Here is a 16,228-nt window from a genome sequence, read left to right as displayed (position 1 = left end):
AATCTCCCCTTCCCCCACTGCATCCCTCAACCAGCCCAGTTCATCCCCTCCCCCCACTGCACCACACAACCAGCCCAGCTCTTCCCCCCCCACCCACTGCATCCCAAAACCAGTCCAACCTGTCTCTGCCTCCCTAACCGGTCCTTCCTCTCACCCATCCCTTCCTCCCACCCCAAGCCGCACCCCCAGCTACCTACTAACCTCATCACACCTCCTTGACCTGTCCGTCTTCCCTGGACTGACCTATCCCCTCCCTACCTCCCCACCCACACCTTCTCCACCTATCTTCTTTACTCTCCATCTTCGGTCCGCCTCCCCCTCTCTCCCTATTTATTCCAGTTCCCTCTCCCCATCTCTCTCTCTGATGAAGGGTCTAGGCCCGAAACGTCAGCTTTTGTGCTCCTGAGATGCTGCTTGGCCTCCTGTGTTCATCCAGCCTCACATTTTATTAACTTGCATAGTGGTCCTCCGATCCAGGCGAGGGCGCTAGCAACCCCTCTGATTGGCTGCAGCGCTTGGTTGGCCTGATTGGCTACAGCACGCCCTTTGGGGCGGTGGAAGGTCTTCTGATTGGTTAATTCTGTTGCCCGCTCTGATTGGTGATTGCTGGGACGAATCAGGTGCCGGTGCGTGCTGGTGAAGATGGCGGCGGTGTGCGGGTGGCTCCTGAGATGTGGAGGTGAGACAAAGCGGTGCAGAACGTGTCAGTCCAGAAGAAGCAGCGTCGTCACCGATATGTTTACTGCTCCTCCCAGTGAGGATAATTTCCCGGTTGTGTTCATCCTTGCCGCGTATAAAGACGACGAGCAAGGTGGACTTTCATTGCTATAGCGCCTATCACGACTGTATGACTTCTCATGGAGTAGTGGCTGAGGGTTAGAATTGTTTTGATCCAGGCCAGGTCTAAGGGAACGTGGGTTCAAAACCCATCTCATGACGTTAGCAGAGCTTAGAACAGTATATCCCAACAACAGGCCCTTTGGCCCACTGATCAAGGTGGCTTTCTAAACTAATCCCATCTGCCTGCTGTATATCCCTCTATTCCCAGCCTGTATCTATTTGGTCTATCTGAATGCCTCTAAAACATTACTAATTTATCTGCTTCTATCACTTCCCCTGGCAGCGTGTTCCAGGCACCTACCACCCTCTGCAGAAAACTGGCTTTGCACACCTCCTTTAAACATTTTCCCCACTTACTTTAAACCTTTGTCCCTGAGTATTTGAGATTTCCATCCTGGGGGGAAAAAAAACTCGCAACTTTTATTTTTGTCTCGTGCCTCATTCAGTATTCCTGGACAATTTGGGTAAATATGGTGCTTGTAACTGAGCCCAAAACTTTGAGAGTGGCTATACCAATTTAAGTGGAGGGCCAGAACTCTGCTGTAATCTATATGTGATCCAACCAATGTTGAGTTTTTATTTTAAACTCTTTAATCCTGGATTTATTTTTATATTGAATTCAAATGCCATCATCTGCTGTGTTGGGATTTGAACCCAGGTTCCCAGGCCATTAGCTGAGTATTTGCATTAATAGCGAAGTGATAATACCACTAGGCTATTGCCTCCCCAGATGACAAGGCTGAAGTGTTCAAATGACTTTTAGCCAGGAGCACGACATGTATGATTCATCTCTGCTTCGTCTGTTCAGCACCATAGATATTGGCCTTTAGCCACTTTGATTCACTCCATATGATTTAATTCATTCATGGGATGTGGGTGTTCCTGGCTAGGTGAGCAGTTATTGCCCATCCCTAATTCCCCAGGGGGCAATTATGTGTTACTTTGGGGCTGAATGTACAGGAGATTACTTTCCTTAGAGGACATTAGTGATGTAAATGAGTGTTTTTGATATTCAACAGTGATTGCCATTAGACTAGATTTTTAATTCCAGATTTTGTAATCCATATTCCAAGTTCTGGTTCACTGATGTCCTCACAGGAAGATATCTGCTGTCCTTACCTGGTCTGGCTGTCGTGTGACTTATTGTCTGAAATGAACACTCAGTTTAAGAGATAAATAGGGATGGGTAACAAGTTTTCTCATTGTCGTTGATATCCCATGAAAGGATTTTAAAAAATGACTGCCCAGTACGAGTGTATGATGACTCAACAACTGCTTAACGATGATTCTGGACGTTATCTTATCTTTTTCTTCGTCTTCTGCGGCCAAGATTACATCCTGCAAAAATGCTGCTCAGAAATCATTTAAAAAGAGGGCTGAAGAAAATACTTCTACCTTCACTATCTTCCTGTTCTATTGAGAAATTTCTCATTATCATCTTAAGACCAGTTGCATAATTGGATGACTTTGAGCATTCACATTGAAGGTCTTGAAGGAAACCGATTTGAATTGAAACTGTTGCAGAGATAGTAGGAACTGCCGATGCTGGAGAATCTGAGCTAACACAGTGTGAAGCTGGACGAACACAGGCCAAGCAGCATCAGAGGAGCAGGAAAGCTAACGTTTCGGGTCGAGACCCTTGTTCAGAAGATGGGTCTCAACCCGAAACGTCAACTTTCTTGCTCCTCTGATGCTGCTTGGCCTGCAGTGTTCATCCAGCTCCACACCATGTTATCTTTTGAATTGAAACTGCTTTATTTCTTAAAAGGCTAAAGTGTTCACTAACACCAATATCTTTGGGTTTTTTTTAAGGGTATCTTCCACCCCATCAAATCGTGCGTCATGGATCCAAGGCTGTCACTCGGCACCGCAAGCCCTTGCATATTCTACGTCAGAAGCTGCTGGCTGTCACTGAATATATCCCTCCCAAGCCTGCCATCCCAGAAAGATGCATTAGAGCTCCGAAGCAGGAGGTGAAAGAGGTGAGGACAATTGATGAACATTGCTTTGGGATTACATTGACATTTTTTCACCCCACTGTGTAGGAGAAAGAGTCAGGAAATTGTTTGAGATAAAAATTTATTTATTTGACATGGATTTTGATTCAGGAATTTACCAAAAGCAGTGCAAATTTGCACAGTTCCACATCTTTTTAGACAAAAGGTGAATTGGGCATTACTGCTATTTAAATAATTATTCAGTAGTACGGTATTAAAGCATTGCTGAATAAAAAGACTTAATCTGTTCAAGATTTTTGTCTTGCATTGATTAGAACAATTCACAAGAAGTTCCAAAACAATGTAAACTGTGTGTGAAGAGAGTGGTGATCAATTGACTGGTTGACTTTTACTTCATAGAAATGTTGTTATAGATAATGCCTACATTACAAATGACATAATTAACAACTGGGCTTTAAACTTTTAATGCGGCAATTTATCTCTGGTTAAGGTAATACCCTCATAGATAGAGAAATCGGTCAAATTTGTGAACCTGATTTTGCAGTTGCAAAGAGCAGGTCCCTCTGTCTTAATGTGCTGCATTTGTGTCCAGTAGAAACTCCATATATATAAATATATATGACTTGCTCTTCACAACAGAAGGAGCTTACATGCTGCCTTGTTTCACTTCAACAAAATAGGTGACAACTGTTTTCTGGTTTTTAAGATTTAAACAAGTGTGTCAGGTAACTGTAAGCCATTGTTAACTCATGCATTTTCCCAGACAACGGTTGCCAAGGAGACTGACTGGGAGGCAATCAGCACTATACTATTGCTCCAGATGCTGGGGCACTAATACTTGCAAAGCTTCTCTGTAGCAAAACACAATCCAGATAGAGAAGGCAGGAATTGTTGCTTTTGAGCTTTCATTCATACAGACTCAGTCTTTTGAGAAAATGGGGTTTAAGGATAGGCTGTTGGTCCAATAAATTCTTTTTTATGTTATACAATCCACGCTCATGTCTCATTCAGATCACTAGAGTCATACAGCACGGAAATGGATCTTTCGGTCTAACCCGTCCGTGCCAACCATAATCCCAAACTAGACTAGTCCCACCTGCCTTCCCAGTGGCCCACATTCCTCCAAACAATTCGTATTCATGTGCTTATCCAGATATCTCTTAAACATTGTAACTGCACCCGTATCCACCACTTCCTCTGGGAGTTCATTCCACACATGACCCACTCTCTATGTAAAAATGAAGTTGTCACTCATGCCCTTTTTAAATCTTTTTCCTCTTGCCTTAAAAATATTCCTGCTTAGGGAAAAGACGCCTGCTATTCACCTTATCAATACCCTATTAATGATTTTTTAAACCTATATAAGGTAACTCTCAACCTCCTATGCTCCAGTGAAAAAGGTCCTAGCCTATCCAGCTGTAGAGCATAAACAATTATGAAACTTCCTACAGACCGTAGTTTGCAGACAAAACTTGATGCCGAGCCATATAGAGGTATTAGAGCAGATGATCAAATCTTGGTCAAAGAAATAGCTTTTAAATAGTGTCCTTAAAGGAGAATAAAGAAGCAGAAAAGTTCAAGAAGACATTTTATGTACCTGGCAACTGAAGGCGCTGTTTCCAAAGGTGAAGGAGTTAAAATCAGAAATGGTCAAGAGCCCAGAATTAGCACAATGCAGAGGACCTGAGGTTTGTGTGGCTGGAGGAGGATGAAACAGATACAGTGAAGCTGGGGAATGGGTTATAGCAGGGTTTTAAACAAGGCTGACAGAAGCTCTGTTATACTTTGATCTTGAGGAAGTATGAATTTTCTTTGAGACCTGAAAAAAAAACTTCCTTCGAAAGAGAGAGTGTGAACTGCAGATGCTGGAGAATCTGAGATAACAAGGTGTAGCGTTTCATGAACACAGCAGGTCAAGAAGCATCAGAGGAGCAGGAAGCCTGATGTTTCGGGCCTAGACCCTTTTTCTGAAGAAGGGTCTAGGCCCGAAACGTCAGCCTTCCTGCTCCTCTGCTGCTTGGCCTGCTGTGTTCACCCAGCTGTACACCTTGTCATCTGTCTTCCTTTGAAAACGATCTTTTTGGGAATGTTTCCCTTTAGCACTGGAAAGAGAAAAATAATGTGGAATAGTGTGAATGCTGTTGCGGTACATTATTTTGACCACAAGAGGTCCCTTGTGAGCCACAGAAATGTTTGAGATCTCCAGTAGCGAAAACTGTTGGGTTTTGATTATTCCATGCAAAAAATCAAGTCCTAACTTGTGGATGCAATTAATAAATCATCTTTCCAGTGTGGAATTCAGAAATAGGAATGAGGAGGATGCTGAAATAATTTCTGGGTGTACATTGAGTAAGCGTGTCTGTATTGGGACAGCTGGTTGGAATACTGTGCCTTTGGGTTAGAGAGAGGAAACGTCAACAGGGTTTTTCATTACAATTCCCTACCTAGTAATGCTGGTGAGAGAGGCACCACTGTGGATTTCGCAGTAGAAAATTTCTGGGTTTGGCTGTAATTCTGCTGAGGGTGCAAAAGCCCAGAATAAGTTGTCTGCGAAATACCTGGGAAACTGGGCTCTGACAATTTAAAGAGAGTGGGATGATGAGCAATTGTTTTGATGGTTGAACACAAAGGTAACCAGCGCTGGCTGTTAGCCAAGGCATCTGCCATTTCCTGTGCATTGAACAATATTTCACAGTTTTCCACATGTGGCTGTAATGCTGTAGATAACCTTTGTGTGTAAATCTCTCCTTTAGCCATTCGGTTTTGAAAAGCTCCTCCGGCGAGAGGTTGAAGTAACATTCAGGGAGAATAAAATGATTACCGTTTTCCAGAACAACTCCATCAAATCAGATGACCTGAAATTACTTCGCCATCGATTACTGAAACATGATATTCGCATGAAATTCTTCCCTAACCAGGTTTCTGTTAACCTTGCATCCTATATGTCATTCTGTAACTGATATCATTTCAAGAATTACTGCTGCCGAATAAATGGTGTTTGCTTCATAGCTGGTCCTCTGTTTAACTGTTGGATATTTGTCCTACTCCCCTTTTCTCCCTCCTCATTGTACGCTTTGGAAGATGTGGGGAGTCAACAAAACAAATTAGTTCCCATTTAAAGATACTAGTTATGTTAGTGTGGTGGGGATGTTACAGGACTCGTAATCCAGAGGTCTAAGCAGATGATCTGAAGACCAGTGTTCAAACCTCATCATGGCAGCGGTTTAAGTTATGCCAACTAAATAAAATTGACAATAAATAAAATCAGTGACACAGTTTTGTAAAAACTGAGCTGTTTCACATGATCTGGCCTACCTGTGACTCCAGACCCATGCCACTGCAATTGACTCCTCACTGTTTTCTGAAATGGCTTAACAAGTCATTTAGTTGTTTCGAGGGCATTTAGAGATGATGCCCATGTTCCGTTAATAAATAAGCAGCTCAAAGGTTAACACCTTCCAGTTGATCTCCCATAGCATTGCGAATTATGACCAAGTTATGCATTGGTGTCTGGATAGGAACTTGAATCCAAGACCTTGAGTTTTAGAGGCATAAGGGTTACCACTGAGCTAAGCTTAACACTGGTCAGTAAAGCGTGTCATGCATCATAATTGCTGTCTGAATAATGCCTGTTTCAGTTTAGTCACTGGTATTACATAAGAGCAAGTCTGTTTAGAGACCTCTTTCAAGTCAACATCTTGTAACAGCATCGATTATTTCTGTCTCAGATTCTGCGTTCGTGTTTAGAAACTACCAAGTACAGGAACCTGCTGCCTCTGTTTATTGGCCACAATATCGTTATTGTGAGTAAGGAGCCCAAAGCAAAAGAGCTTCTTCAAACCGTGCGCAATACAACTCAGATCAGTTTACTGGGTAAGACCTACTCTCCAGCAATGGCAGAGCTGGGTTTAAATTTAAAACCATAGTTATTGACAGTCTCCACTTGCATCTAAACATTCCTAAACTTGATTTCACACATTGCATTAGATTATATGCTATCCTTCACAGAACCATAAGCTTTAGTATAACAACTGCTTTTCATTTTGAGACTGAAGAAATTTTATTCAAGAAAATCAATCATACATTTCATGCTTACATCGTTATAATATGAAACACAGATTCCCACTAGAACTTGATTAATTATAGAGGATTTCAGGTCTTGCTTTATGCTTGAGCATTGACAGCTACTGATTGTCATAACTTTACTTTCTGGTCACGCCATCTCAGGTAGTAAAGGGGAATGCTGACATTAGTGAATAAAATACACTTAAACATTTATTCTGATTTTATAACTGGCTTGCTGTTAATTCTCTTTATTGGATTTAATTTTTTTTAAACCAACTGTGCGAATGGTCAGTCACTCAAGAAGCAATTTGTTTCAAGGTGGAAGGGATTTGTATAGATGCATTTAGATGTAAATCACATAGGTTTCATTTTTTAAAAAATAAACACTGTTGGATAAAGCATAGAATTCATTTGAGATGTGGTGGGTGATGAGTGTAGCTTGATTCTGACCTGCAGTTCTTGAAGTGGTCCACCATTTGGGATTTTCTCACTAAACTACATTCACCAATCGTGGTTATTGAGCTTCGTTGACTCCTGGTCCAGCAGTTTTTCAGTTTTCTCTTCCTTGGCTTTAAATCTTTCCATGGTGTTGCTTCTATCTGTAATGTCCTCAAATCTTACTATCCTTTTGGATAGAGTAAAGAACAGTACAGCACGAGAACAGGGCCTTTGGCCCTCCAAGCCTGCGCCAATGCATTTTGCCCTTCCATTTTCATATGTCTTCACTTACAGGATGTGTGTCCCTCTATTCCCTTTCTATTCATGTATTCATCCAAGTGTTTCTGGACTGCTGCTATTGTGTCTGCTTCCACCACTCTTCTGGCAGCACGTTCCAGGCACTGACCATCCTTCATGTGAAAAACCTGCCTTGCACATTTCTTTTAAACTTCCTCTGTTGCACCTTGAGCCTGTCTCCCCTATCTTTTGACCCCTCTAACCTGGGGAAAAAGCCTTATACTTCCCACTCTATCCATGCCATCCACAGTCTTTTAAACTTCTATCAAGTTGCCCCTCAACCTCCCACACTCCAGTGAAAAAACACCCAGTCTATCCGACCTTTCTTCACAGGTAAAATCCCCAGACCAGGCAATGTCCTGGTAAACCCTTTTTGTAACCTCTCCAAAGCATCCGCATCCTTCTGGTAGTGTGGTGACCTCTGCACTTCTCTAATTCTGGCCTGTTGTTCATCACTAGCTTTACCAACTGTACCATTGCTGGCCATATCTTCGGTTGTCTTGCTTCTAAGCTTTGGAATGGCCTTCCTAGTTAACCTTAGCAGGCCAAGCAGCATCAGAGGAGCAGGAAAGCTGACATTTCGAGTCTGGACCCTTCCTCGGAAAAAGATTTTTCTGAAGATTTTCCAGACTCGAAACGTCAGTCTTCCTGCTCCTCTGATGCTGCTTTGCCTGCTGTGTTCATCCAGCTCTACACCTTGTTATCTCAGATTCTCCAGCATCTGCAGTTTCTGCTATGTCTTCCTAAACCTTACTCCCCACCCCCTCCACCTCCAATACCTATTCCTCCCTTTCTTTCTCCTTTTAAGCTGGAAACTAAACTGTAACACTTGACCAAACCTTTGGTGATCTGCCTTAATTTCTCCTGATGTGCTTGGTGTTAAGTTTTACTGAAAGACATAAGAATTATGAACAGGTTAGCCGTACAGGACCTTGAGTTTGCTTAGTTTCAACTACACTTTCCTGTCTTTTCCCCATAACCGTTGATTCCTCTGAAGTTCAAAATCTCTCCATTTCAGCATTAAATGCATGCATTTCTTTTTGACTGATAGTGCTCATTACTGTGTCAAGTATATATTCTATCTTACTATATCATATACAATATGCTTACTACATGAATGTTATTTTTCTTCTGTTGTTTTTGTGACTATAGTAGACTAATGACTAACATTGATCACTGATGTTTCCAGCAGTACACAGTTGTCAGAACGCAGAAGGTGCTCCTGTTGATTGTGCTTTCTTTTCCTGTGCAGGTGCTTGTATTGAAGATGTACTGTTCAGCAGACAGGGCGTGGTTAACTATTCCAGACTCCCAGGAATGCAGATCATCCGTGGGGAGATTGTCAGTGGCCTGACCCTTATGACGTCTCAGACATGCCAGCTTCTACAGTCTGGCCCTGCGCACCTTACTGCCTTGTTGGAACAGTACGTGAAACAGCAGAGTGAAGCTGCCACTGGACTAAAAGAGCCTGAGAATCTAGAGCAGAAGGAAATACAAGGGAGTCCAGGATCTTAATACTTTTGGAATTTGGGATTTTTTTTTCTGGGTGACAAAATATCTCTCTGCTTGAGGAATTACATGGATTCTGGAGGAAATAAAGCCACGTGACTATTCATGTGTAGAAATGTAAAGGACTGTTTAATTATTGGAAGCTAGCTCGTATCTTTTAATAACATTGTAAAATGTGGGAGCAGCAGTAGGCTGTTTGGCCTCTCGAGCCTGCGCCACCATTCAGTAGGATCACAGCTGATCTGACATTCCGCACGTCTTTTTTCCTACGCTTTCCCCATGCCCTTCATTCCTGACTGTTCGTGAATATATCTCGGCCTTAAATGTCCCAAAATATATTGCTTTTGCTTATGATATGGCGCCTTACCAAATGGTTTCTGGACAGTAAATCTACTGTTTCCTCTTTATCACAGCAATTTTAGACATCAAAGAACTCCAATAAACTGCTAAAACGATATTTCCATTTTACAAAACTGTTAACTCTGACAGAAAATAAAAACTCATGAAGTAGGGGATAACGTAGTAGCATGACAGAAGATTATCCAGTTAATGGGAAACAGAGATTTGGCATAAATGAGTAAATTTTTTGGTTGAGAAGATGTAATGAGCAGTTTGCCACAGGGATCAGTGCTGAGATCTCAAGTTTTCACGATTAATATCAATAACTTAGATGAATGGACTGAAGGTTTGGTTGCTAAATTTGCAGATGACATAACGAAAGGTAAATAAAGAAAAGTGAGTTTTGAGAAGGACACGAGATTATGAAAGAATATCATTGGGTTAAGCGATTGGGCAAAGATCTAGCAAATGGAGTGAATTGTCGGAAATGTAAAAATTGTCCATTTGGTAGAAAATATGAAAATGAACAATAGTCTCTAAATAGTGAGGGATTGCAGAGCTCAGAGATGAAGAGGGATCTGGATGACTTAATGTATGAATTGCAAAAGGTTAGAAAGTGGGTACAGCAAGTAATTACAAAGGCTCTTAGAATGTTATTTCTAATTACAAGGGAATTGAATACAAAAGTAAGGAGGTTATGCTTCAGTTGCAAAGGGTGTTGGTGAGACCACCTCTGGAGTACTGGTTTCTTTATTTAAGGATGGATGTAAATGGGTTTATTTCAGGACAGTTCTGAAGAAGAGTCATAGTGGACTTGAACAGAGTTCTCTGTTTCTCTTTCCAAAGATGCTGCCAGACCTGCTAAATTTCTCCCAGAATTCTTAGATTGTTTCAGATTTCCAGTTTCCACACTATTTTGCTTTTATTCATTTGAGGAAAAGGGACTGACTATGCAGGGTAGCTGGAATTGCTCGCATTTAGAGGTAGCTTGGGACTTGAATTCTGTATGTGGATTGGAATTTCAGTCGTCACAAAATTCGAAATCTTGAAGATTTACTGGGAGATGATCTGATTCGCCAAAAAAGTTTTTTTAAATGCTATAGAAATGTAGCATTTATTTATGTATTTATATTTGCTGTGTTGACCCTCTATAATTACCTAATCAATGAATAAATATGATAGAATATTTTTAGCCTGTAAATAGTAGCCTCACGTTATTTTCCAGGAAGTTGAATTGTTTAAGTGACGTTTTTCAATGGGTGGACAACCTACAGCTAAAGGGGAATGAGTTTTCTGCACACCTTGGGCATTTCTTGATGTCATGTCCGAGACTATCTGTTCCTTGAGCAAAGAGGTCAAACCTGTATAATAATGGCTATGATCGGTTTTGGCAATGAGCCTGTAATAATGCTTAGTGTATTCATTACTGGACAATACATGAGATACACTTCACCTTTAACTGTCCTTTTGGGAAGATAGATTAACCAAGGAGCAGATGGGGTATGCCATTTGGCTCTGAAAGCCAGCACTACCATTCAGTAAGATCATGTTGATCTGATTATAACCTCAAATCTGCATTCTTGCATACCCCTGATAAACGTCTACCCTTTGCCAAGAATCGATCCATAGCTGCCTTAAAAATATTTGAAGACTCTGTTTCCACTGCCTTTTAAAGAAGGGAGTTTTCCAAATACAGTTACTGCACACAATGCTCCAGAATTTCATTGGTGAACTTTGTGCACGTGTTGAGGCAGGCCATAACACCGAATATTTCTCAACTTTCTGATCCAGTGTTTGCATTAACCTTCCCATAATGAAGCTAGACTAAAATGACTACAAAACAAACCCCCTACTGTTTTGCCTACCAATGTGCTTAAATCTTGGTGTTTGAGGCTCGTTCCCACTTTCAACTGAATGGCTTTGCAATTAAGAGCAAACTGTTTAATGCAAGATCCCCCATTTGTCATTAAATACATCCAAGATTAAGATTTGGTGTAAGGTCATGGTTAAGGTTTTTGCTTGATTTTCTCTTACAAATAGAATGTGAATGTGTACTGTGGCAAGAAATAATAAAATAATCATGCTTGCTATTCATAGAATTCTTCAGACTACTGTTGGCATTTAGTACAAATAACCTTTAGCCCCCTTGCTGATATTGTTAGTAAAACAAGGATGTACAAGGGATGAGACATTCTTCCAGACAAGAGGGTGGGCTATATTGAAAAAGAAAATCAAATGGATAAACAACAGTTAAGTTAGGAAATGGAAGAAAACTTATCAAAGTGTATTATGTTTCTGGAGCCCTGCAGAGATCTTAAGCTTTCCGTATTGGTAGAAAAAAAACAATTGATGAAGGTTTTGTTCTGTAGCTAATGCAAAGACGGGTGATATAGCTTGCTTTCTGTTATCATTACTGCTCAAGATTTTGAGTGCAACTCAGTAAAAATTATATGCAAACAAGTGGTATCAGGTTTAAAAACCTTACAGTAGAATTTAAACTCTTAAGTTTTAAAAAAAAAATTCTTGTTGATGTTATATGTTGACTTTCACATCAAATTCAGTGGCGAATTAAATTAATGTGATGGGTAATTATTTTAAAAGGTGGATTATCTTTTAACATTTACGATGAAATTTGCAAATTAGTAAACTGAATGAGTTAACTAATTTATTCATTTTGTAATGTGATGTAAAATGTCAAAGAAATCAAACTAAGAAAAAGAATATAATGGAATTGATTCTCATTAATGGGAAAATGTCAAGAGTTGGAGAAACTGAACACAGCAAAATTGGTTTGTGACTTGTATAAATGAATGAGTCTAATGTGTCTTTCATAGTTCATGTCACAAGGCAACGAGACTTCTAAATATAGATGTAATGTCTAGGTTGGCTTTTGGTGTAATCGACAGTGAAGTCATATAATATTTTGGTCCAGGAAGTCTAGTTTTTGAGAGGCTTCAGAAATGTGAACTGGTCATTGTAAATATCTATTTTTACTAAAGTGGCAGCACTTCTGATTATCAGGGAGAAGTTCACAAGTAAGGCCCCATACTAAGGAGTGATGGGTTAGGAGAAATTATAGATACTCAACTTTGGTTCCCACATATGACAGGTCGTCATGATGTAAACTCTGCTTTTCCATAGATGCTGCCATACCTGCTGATTGCTTTCAACATTTGCTGTTTTTATATCAAATTTCCAGCATCTGCGTTATTTTGCTGTCATTGCAATTGGTAACCTCTATTTAGGCTTTATGTTTTATCGATCTAAAATGCTATCTTTGTACATCTCTTATGATGTCTTTCTGGTTGAATTTTTCTTCCTAGTGAAAGGCTTCCGATTAGATCTTTCCTTTTCCTTTCACCTTTACTAAAGCTAGAGTATTTGAGTATATAAAGACAGATGTTAACCGCCACAATTGAATATTAAAACATGAATGAGATGACATCAAGATTTTTCTCAGTGCGTGTCATTAGAAAGATAGTTTATATGAATTGCAACATTTTAATAAATCATGTAAATATGAAACAATAATCCAAAATTCATCACCAGATTTTAAATTCCTCGGAGAGATTGGAGAAGCTGGGAATGTTGTTAGAAGATTGAGAAGTGATACAATATAGAAGACTTTTAAATCATGAGGGAAGCAGATGCAGAGAACCTGTTCTTGTGGTGAAGAGCCAAGAATCAGAGTACGTTTTTAAATTGATCATCCAATGAAACATGAGGGAAGAAACACAGAAATTGCTGGAGAAACTCGGCAGGTCTGGCAGCATTTACGGAGAGAGACAGTTAATGTTTTGGGTCAGTGACCAGAGAATATTTCTGAAGAAGGCTCACTTGACTTGAAAGGCTGACTCTACTGTCTCTCCCAGACCTGCCGAGTTTCTCCAACAATTTATTTTCGTTTCAGATTTCCAGCACCTGCAGTTCTTATTTTTAATGTCATGAGGGAAAACCTTTTACAGCAAGTGGAGTCTGGAATGCACTGCCTAAGAATATGGTGGAGGTACAGCTCTTCTGAAGAAGAGGCACTGGACCCGAAACAGTAAATCTGTTTTCTCTCCACTGATGCTGCCTGACTGCTGAGTTTTTCCAGCAGTTTTTGCTTTTGGACTTTGTAGTAAAGTTGCTCGCTGCCAACAACATTATACCTTTCTCCTCATTAGTTGAAAGATTGTAAGCCTGTCCTTGGGCTGAAACACAGGTCTTCTCCCATTGGTGAGAACCGTACATCCCACCCCCCCCCCCCCCAATTGGCTGAAACATTGTAACCCTCTCTCCATTGGCTGAAACATTGTAACCCTCTCTCCATTGGCTGAAACGTTGTAACCCTCATTCCAAACAAAGAACGAAAGAACACAATGGTGGTCACCAACCTCATTTCATCTGGTGATTTCTGCCTGCCCGCAGCCTCCAAGCTCATAGTCACCCAACTCCGCACAGCCCGCTACCACCACCTTCCCAAAATCCCTGCCTGGGCAGACTCATTGTTTCTACCTTCTGCCCCACAAAATTCTTCCCACATCAGCTTGACTTTACTTTTCTTCCTTTGTTCAGTCCCTTCTCACTTCCACCCGTGATTCTTCTGATGCTTAATGTTAGTTTCAGAATTTCATGGTCCTGGGCTCCAGCCACCACCACCTTACCATGGACATGCAATCTCTTCACACACCCATTCCCCCATCACAATGGTCTCGGGGCTCTCCGCTTCTTCCTGAAATATAGCCCTGCACAATCCCCATCTTCCATCACCCTCCTCCACCTGGCCGAGCTCGTCCTCACTGTGAACAACTTCTCTTAACTCCTCCCAATGTCGCATGGGAGATGAAGGAGCAGATCCGCAGTCAGATACTGGAAACGCGTGAAAAGAGCAGGGTAGTTGTGGTGGGTGAATTCAACTTTCCTTTTCTTGACTGGGAATTCCTTCGAACCGGGGCTCAGATGGAGAGCAATTTGTTAGTTGTGTCCAGGAGGATTTTTTGAGATTGGATTGCTGACAATCCAATCAGAGAGGAGGCCATACTAGAATTGGTATTAGGGAATGAGTCGGGAGATCAACGTTTCAGTAGGAGAGCATTTTGGGCTTAGTGACCATAACTCCATAAGATTTCAAGTAGTCATGGAAAAGGTCACAAGTGGCCCTTGGGTGAGGGTGCTTAATTGGGCAAGAGCCAGTTACACCCCAATTAGACAGGAACTGGAGAATGTGGATTAGAAGCAGTTATTTGAGGGCAAATCTACTTCTGACATGTGGGAGGCTTTTAAAGACCAATTGACCAAAGTACAGGACATGCATGTCCCTGCAAAACTAAAGGATAGGAATGGCAGGATTCAGCAACCATAGATGAGAAGGGAAATTGTAAGGTTAGCCAAAAGAAAATGAGTAGCATACAAAAAGTCTAGGCAGCTACAAACTGCCAATGCTTTGGAGGAGTACAGAGAAATTAGGAAGGATTTTAAATGCACAATTAGAAGGTGAAAAAGGGCCATGAAAGGACTTTAGCAAACAAGGTTAAAGAGAATCCCAAAGCTTTTTATGTATATGTTGGGGAAAGAGTAGGGCCACTCAAGGGCAAAGGAGGGAAGTTATACATAGAGCCACAGGAAATGGGGGAGATCCTGAATGCCTACTTTGGTTTTCACCGAGGAGAAGGACGTGACTAATGTTGAGGTCAGGGATGAGTGTGTGAACACACTAGAGAACGTTTTGAAAGAGGAGGTTTCAGGAGGGTGAATCGTAAATTGCATTAAGATAAACAAGTCCCCAGTACAAGATGGGATCGACCCTCGTTTACTCAGAGTGGCAAAGGAGGATATAGCTGGGGCATTGGCAGAAGTCTTCACATTCATGTTGACCATGGGTGAAGTTCCAGAGGACTGAAGATTAGCCAATGTTGTTCCCTTGTTTAAGAAAGAATGCAGGGATAAGGCAGGAAACTATAGGCTGGTGAGCTTGATGTCTGTGGTGGGGAAGCTCTTGGAGAAGATACTGAAGGACAAAATAGTCCATTTGGAGGAAAATGGACTAGTTAGTGACAGGCAGCATGGTTTTATCCCGGGAAGGTCATGTCTCACGAACCTGATTGAATTGTTTGAAGAGGTAATGAGGATAATTGATGAGGGGTGTAGTTTATACAGACTTTAGTAAGGCATTTGATAAAGTCCACATGGCAAGTTGGCACAAAAACTAAAATCACAAGGGACTCAGGGTGGCCTGGCTAGATGGATAGAAAACTGGCTTGGTCATAGAAGCCAGAGAGGGTAGTGGTGGTAGGATGTTTGTCAGAATGGAGGCCAGTAACTAGTGGTGTTCCGTAGGGGTCAGTCTTAGGTCCTCTGTTATTTGTAGTATATATAAATGATCTGGAGGAAAATGTGGGTGGTCTGATGAGCAAGTTTGCTGATGACACAAAGTTTGGTGGAGTTGCTGGTAGTTCCAACGATTGTGAAAGTATACAACAGGATAAAGATAGATTGGCAACTTGGGCACAGAAATGGCAGATGGAGTTCCATCCAGAGAAATGTGAGGTGATATATTTTGGAGGATCAAATTTAGGTGTGAATTATATAGTAAATGGTAGAACCCTTAGGAACACTAGCTTTCAGATGGATCTGGGCGTGCAGGTCCACAGTTCCCTGAAAGTGGCAACACAGATAGCCAAAGTGATTAAGAAGGTATAGGGTGTGGGGTACAAGAATCGTAAAACATGTTGCAGCTGCATAATGCCCTTGTTAGGCTGCATTTGGAGTATTGTGTGCGGTTTTGGTCACCACACCATCAG

At 41.3% G+C, this 16,228-nt stretch overlaps 1 protein-coding gene across 1 annotated transcript; it reads left to right on the top strand.

Moving 5' to 3' along the window:
• The first annotated feature begins 620 nt into the window (after window positions 1-620).
• mrpl10 (mitochondrial ribosomal protein L10) lies at window positions 621-12,894 on the top strand. The gene is made up of 5 exons (XM_048560799.2): window positions 621-679; window positions 2,653-2,822; window positions 5,552-5,716; window positions 6,527-6,671; window positions 8,851-12,894. Exons 1-5 carry the CDS (start codon window positions 643-645, stop codon window positions 9,111-9,113), a joined length of 780 nt encoding a protein of 259 aa, XP_048416756.1. The 5' UTR covers window positions 621-642; the 3' UTR covers window positions 9,114-12,894.
• Window positions 12,895-16,228: the final 3,334 nt, after the last annotated feature.

This window comes from Stegostoma tigrinum, chromosome 31 (assembly GCF_030684315.1).
Source record: "Stegostoma tigrinum isolate sSteTig4 chromosome 31, sSteTig4.hap1, whole genome shotgun sequence".
Taxonomy (NCBI): Eukaryota; Metazoa; Chordata; class Chondrichthyes; order Orectolobiformes; family Stegostomatidae; genus Stegostoma; species Stegostoma tigrinum.
Note: the sequence above shows the minus strand (reverse complement) of the source record. Positions and strands in the feature narration are given on the sequence as shown.

What these genes read in the sequence shown, in the direction of transcription:
- mrpl10 (XM_048560799.2), top strand. Translation starts at nt 643, where the DNA reads ATGGCGGCGGTGTGCGGGTGGCTCCTGAGATGTGGAG. An exon ending in GTGGCTCCTGAGATGTGGAG is followed by an intron (nt 680 to 2,652) that starts GTGAGACAAAGC and finishes GTTTTTTTTAAG; the next exon opens with GGTATCTTCCACCCCATCAA. An exon ending in AACTCAGATCAGTTTACTGG is followed by an intron (nt 6,672 to 8,850) that starts GTAAGACCTACT and finishes TTTCCTGTGCAG; the next exon opens with GTGCTTGTATTGAAGATGTA.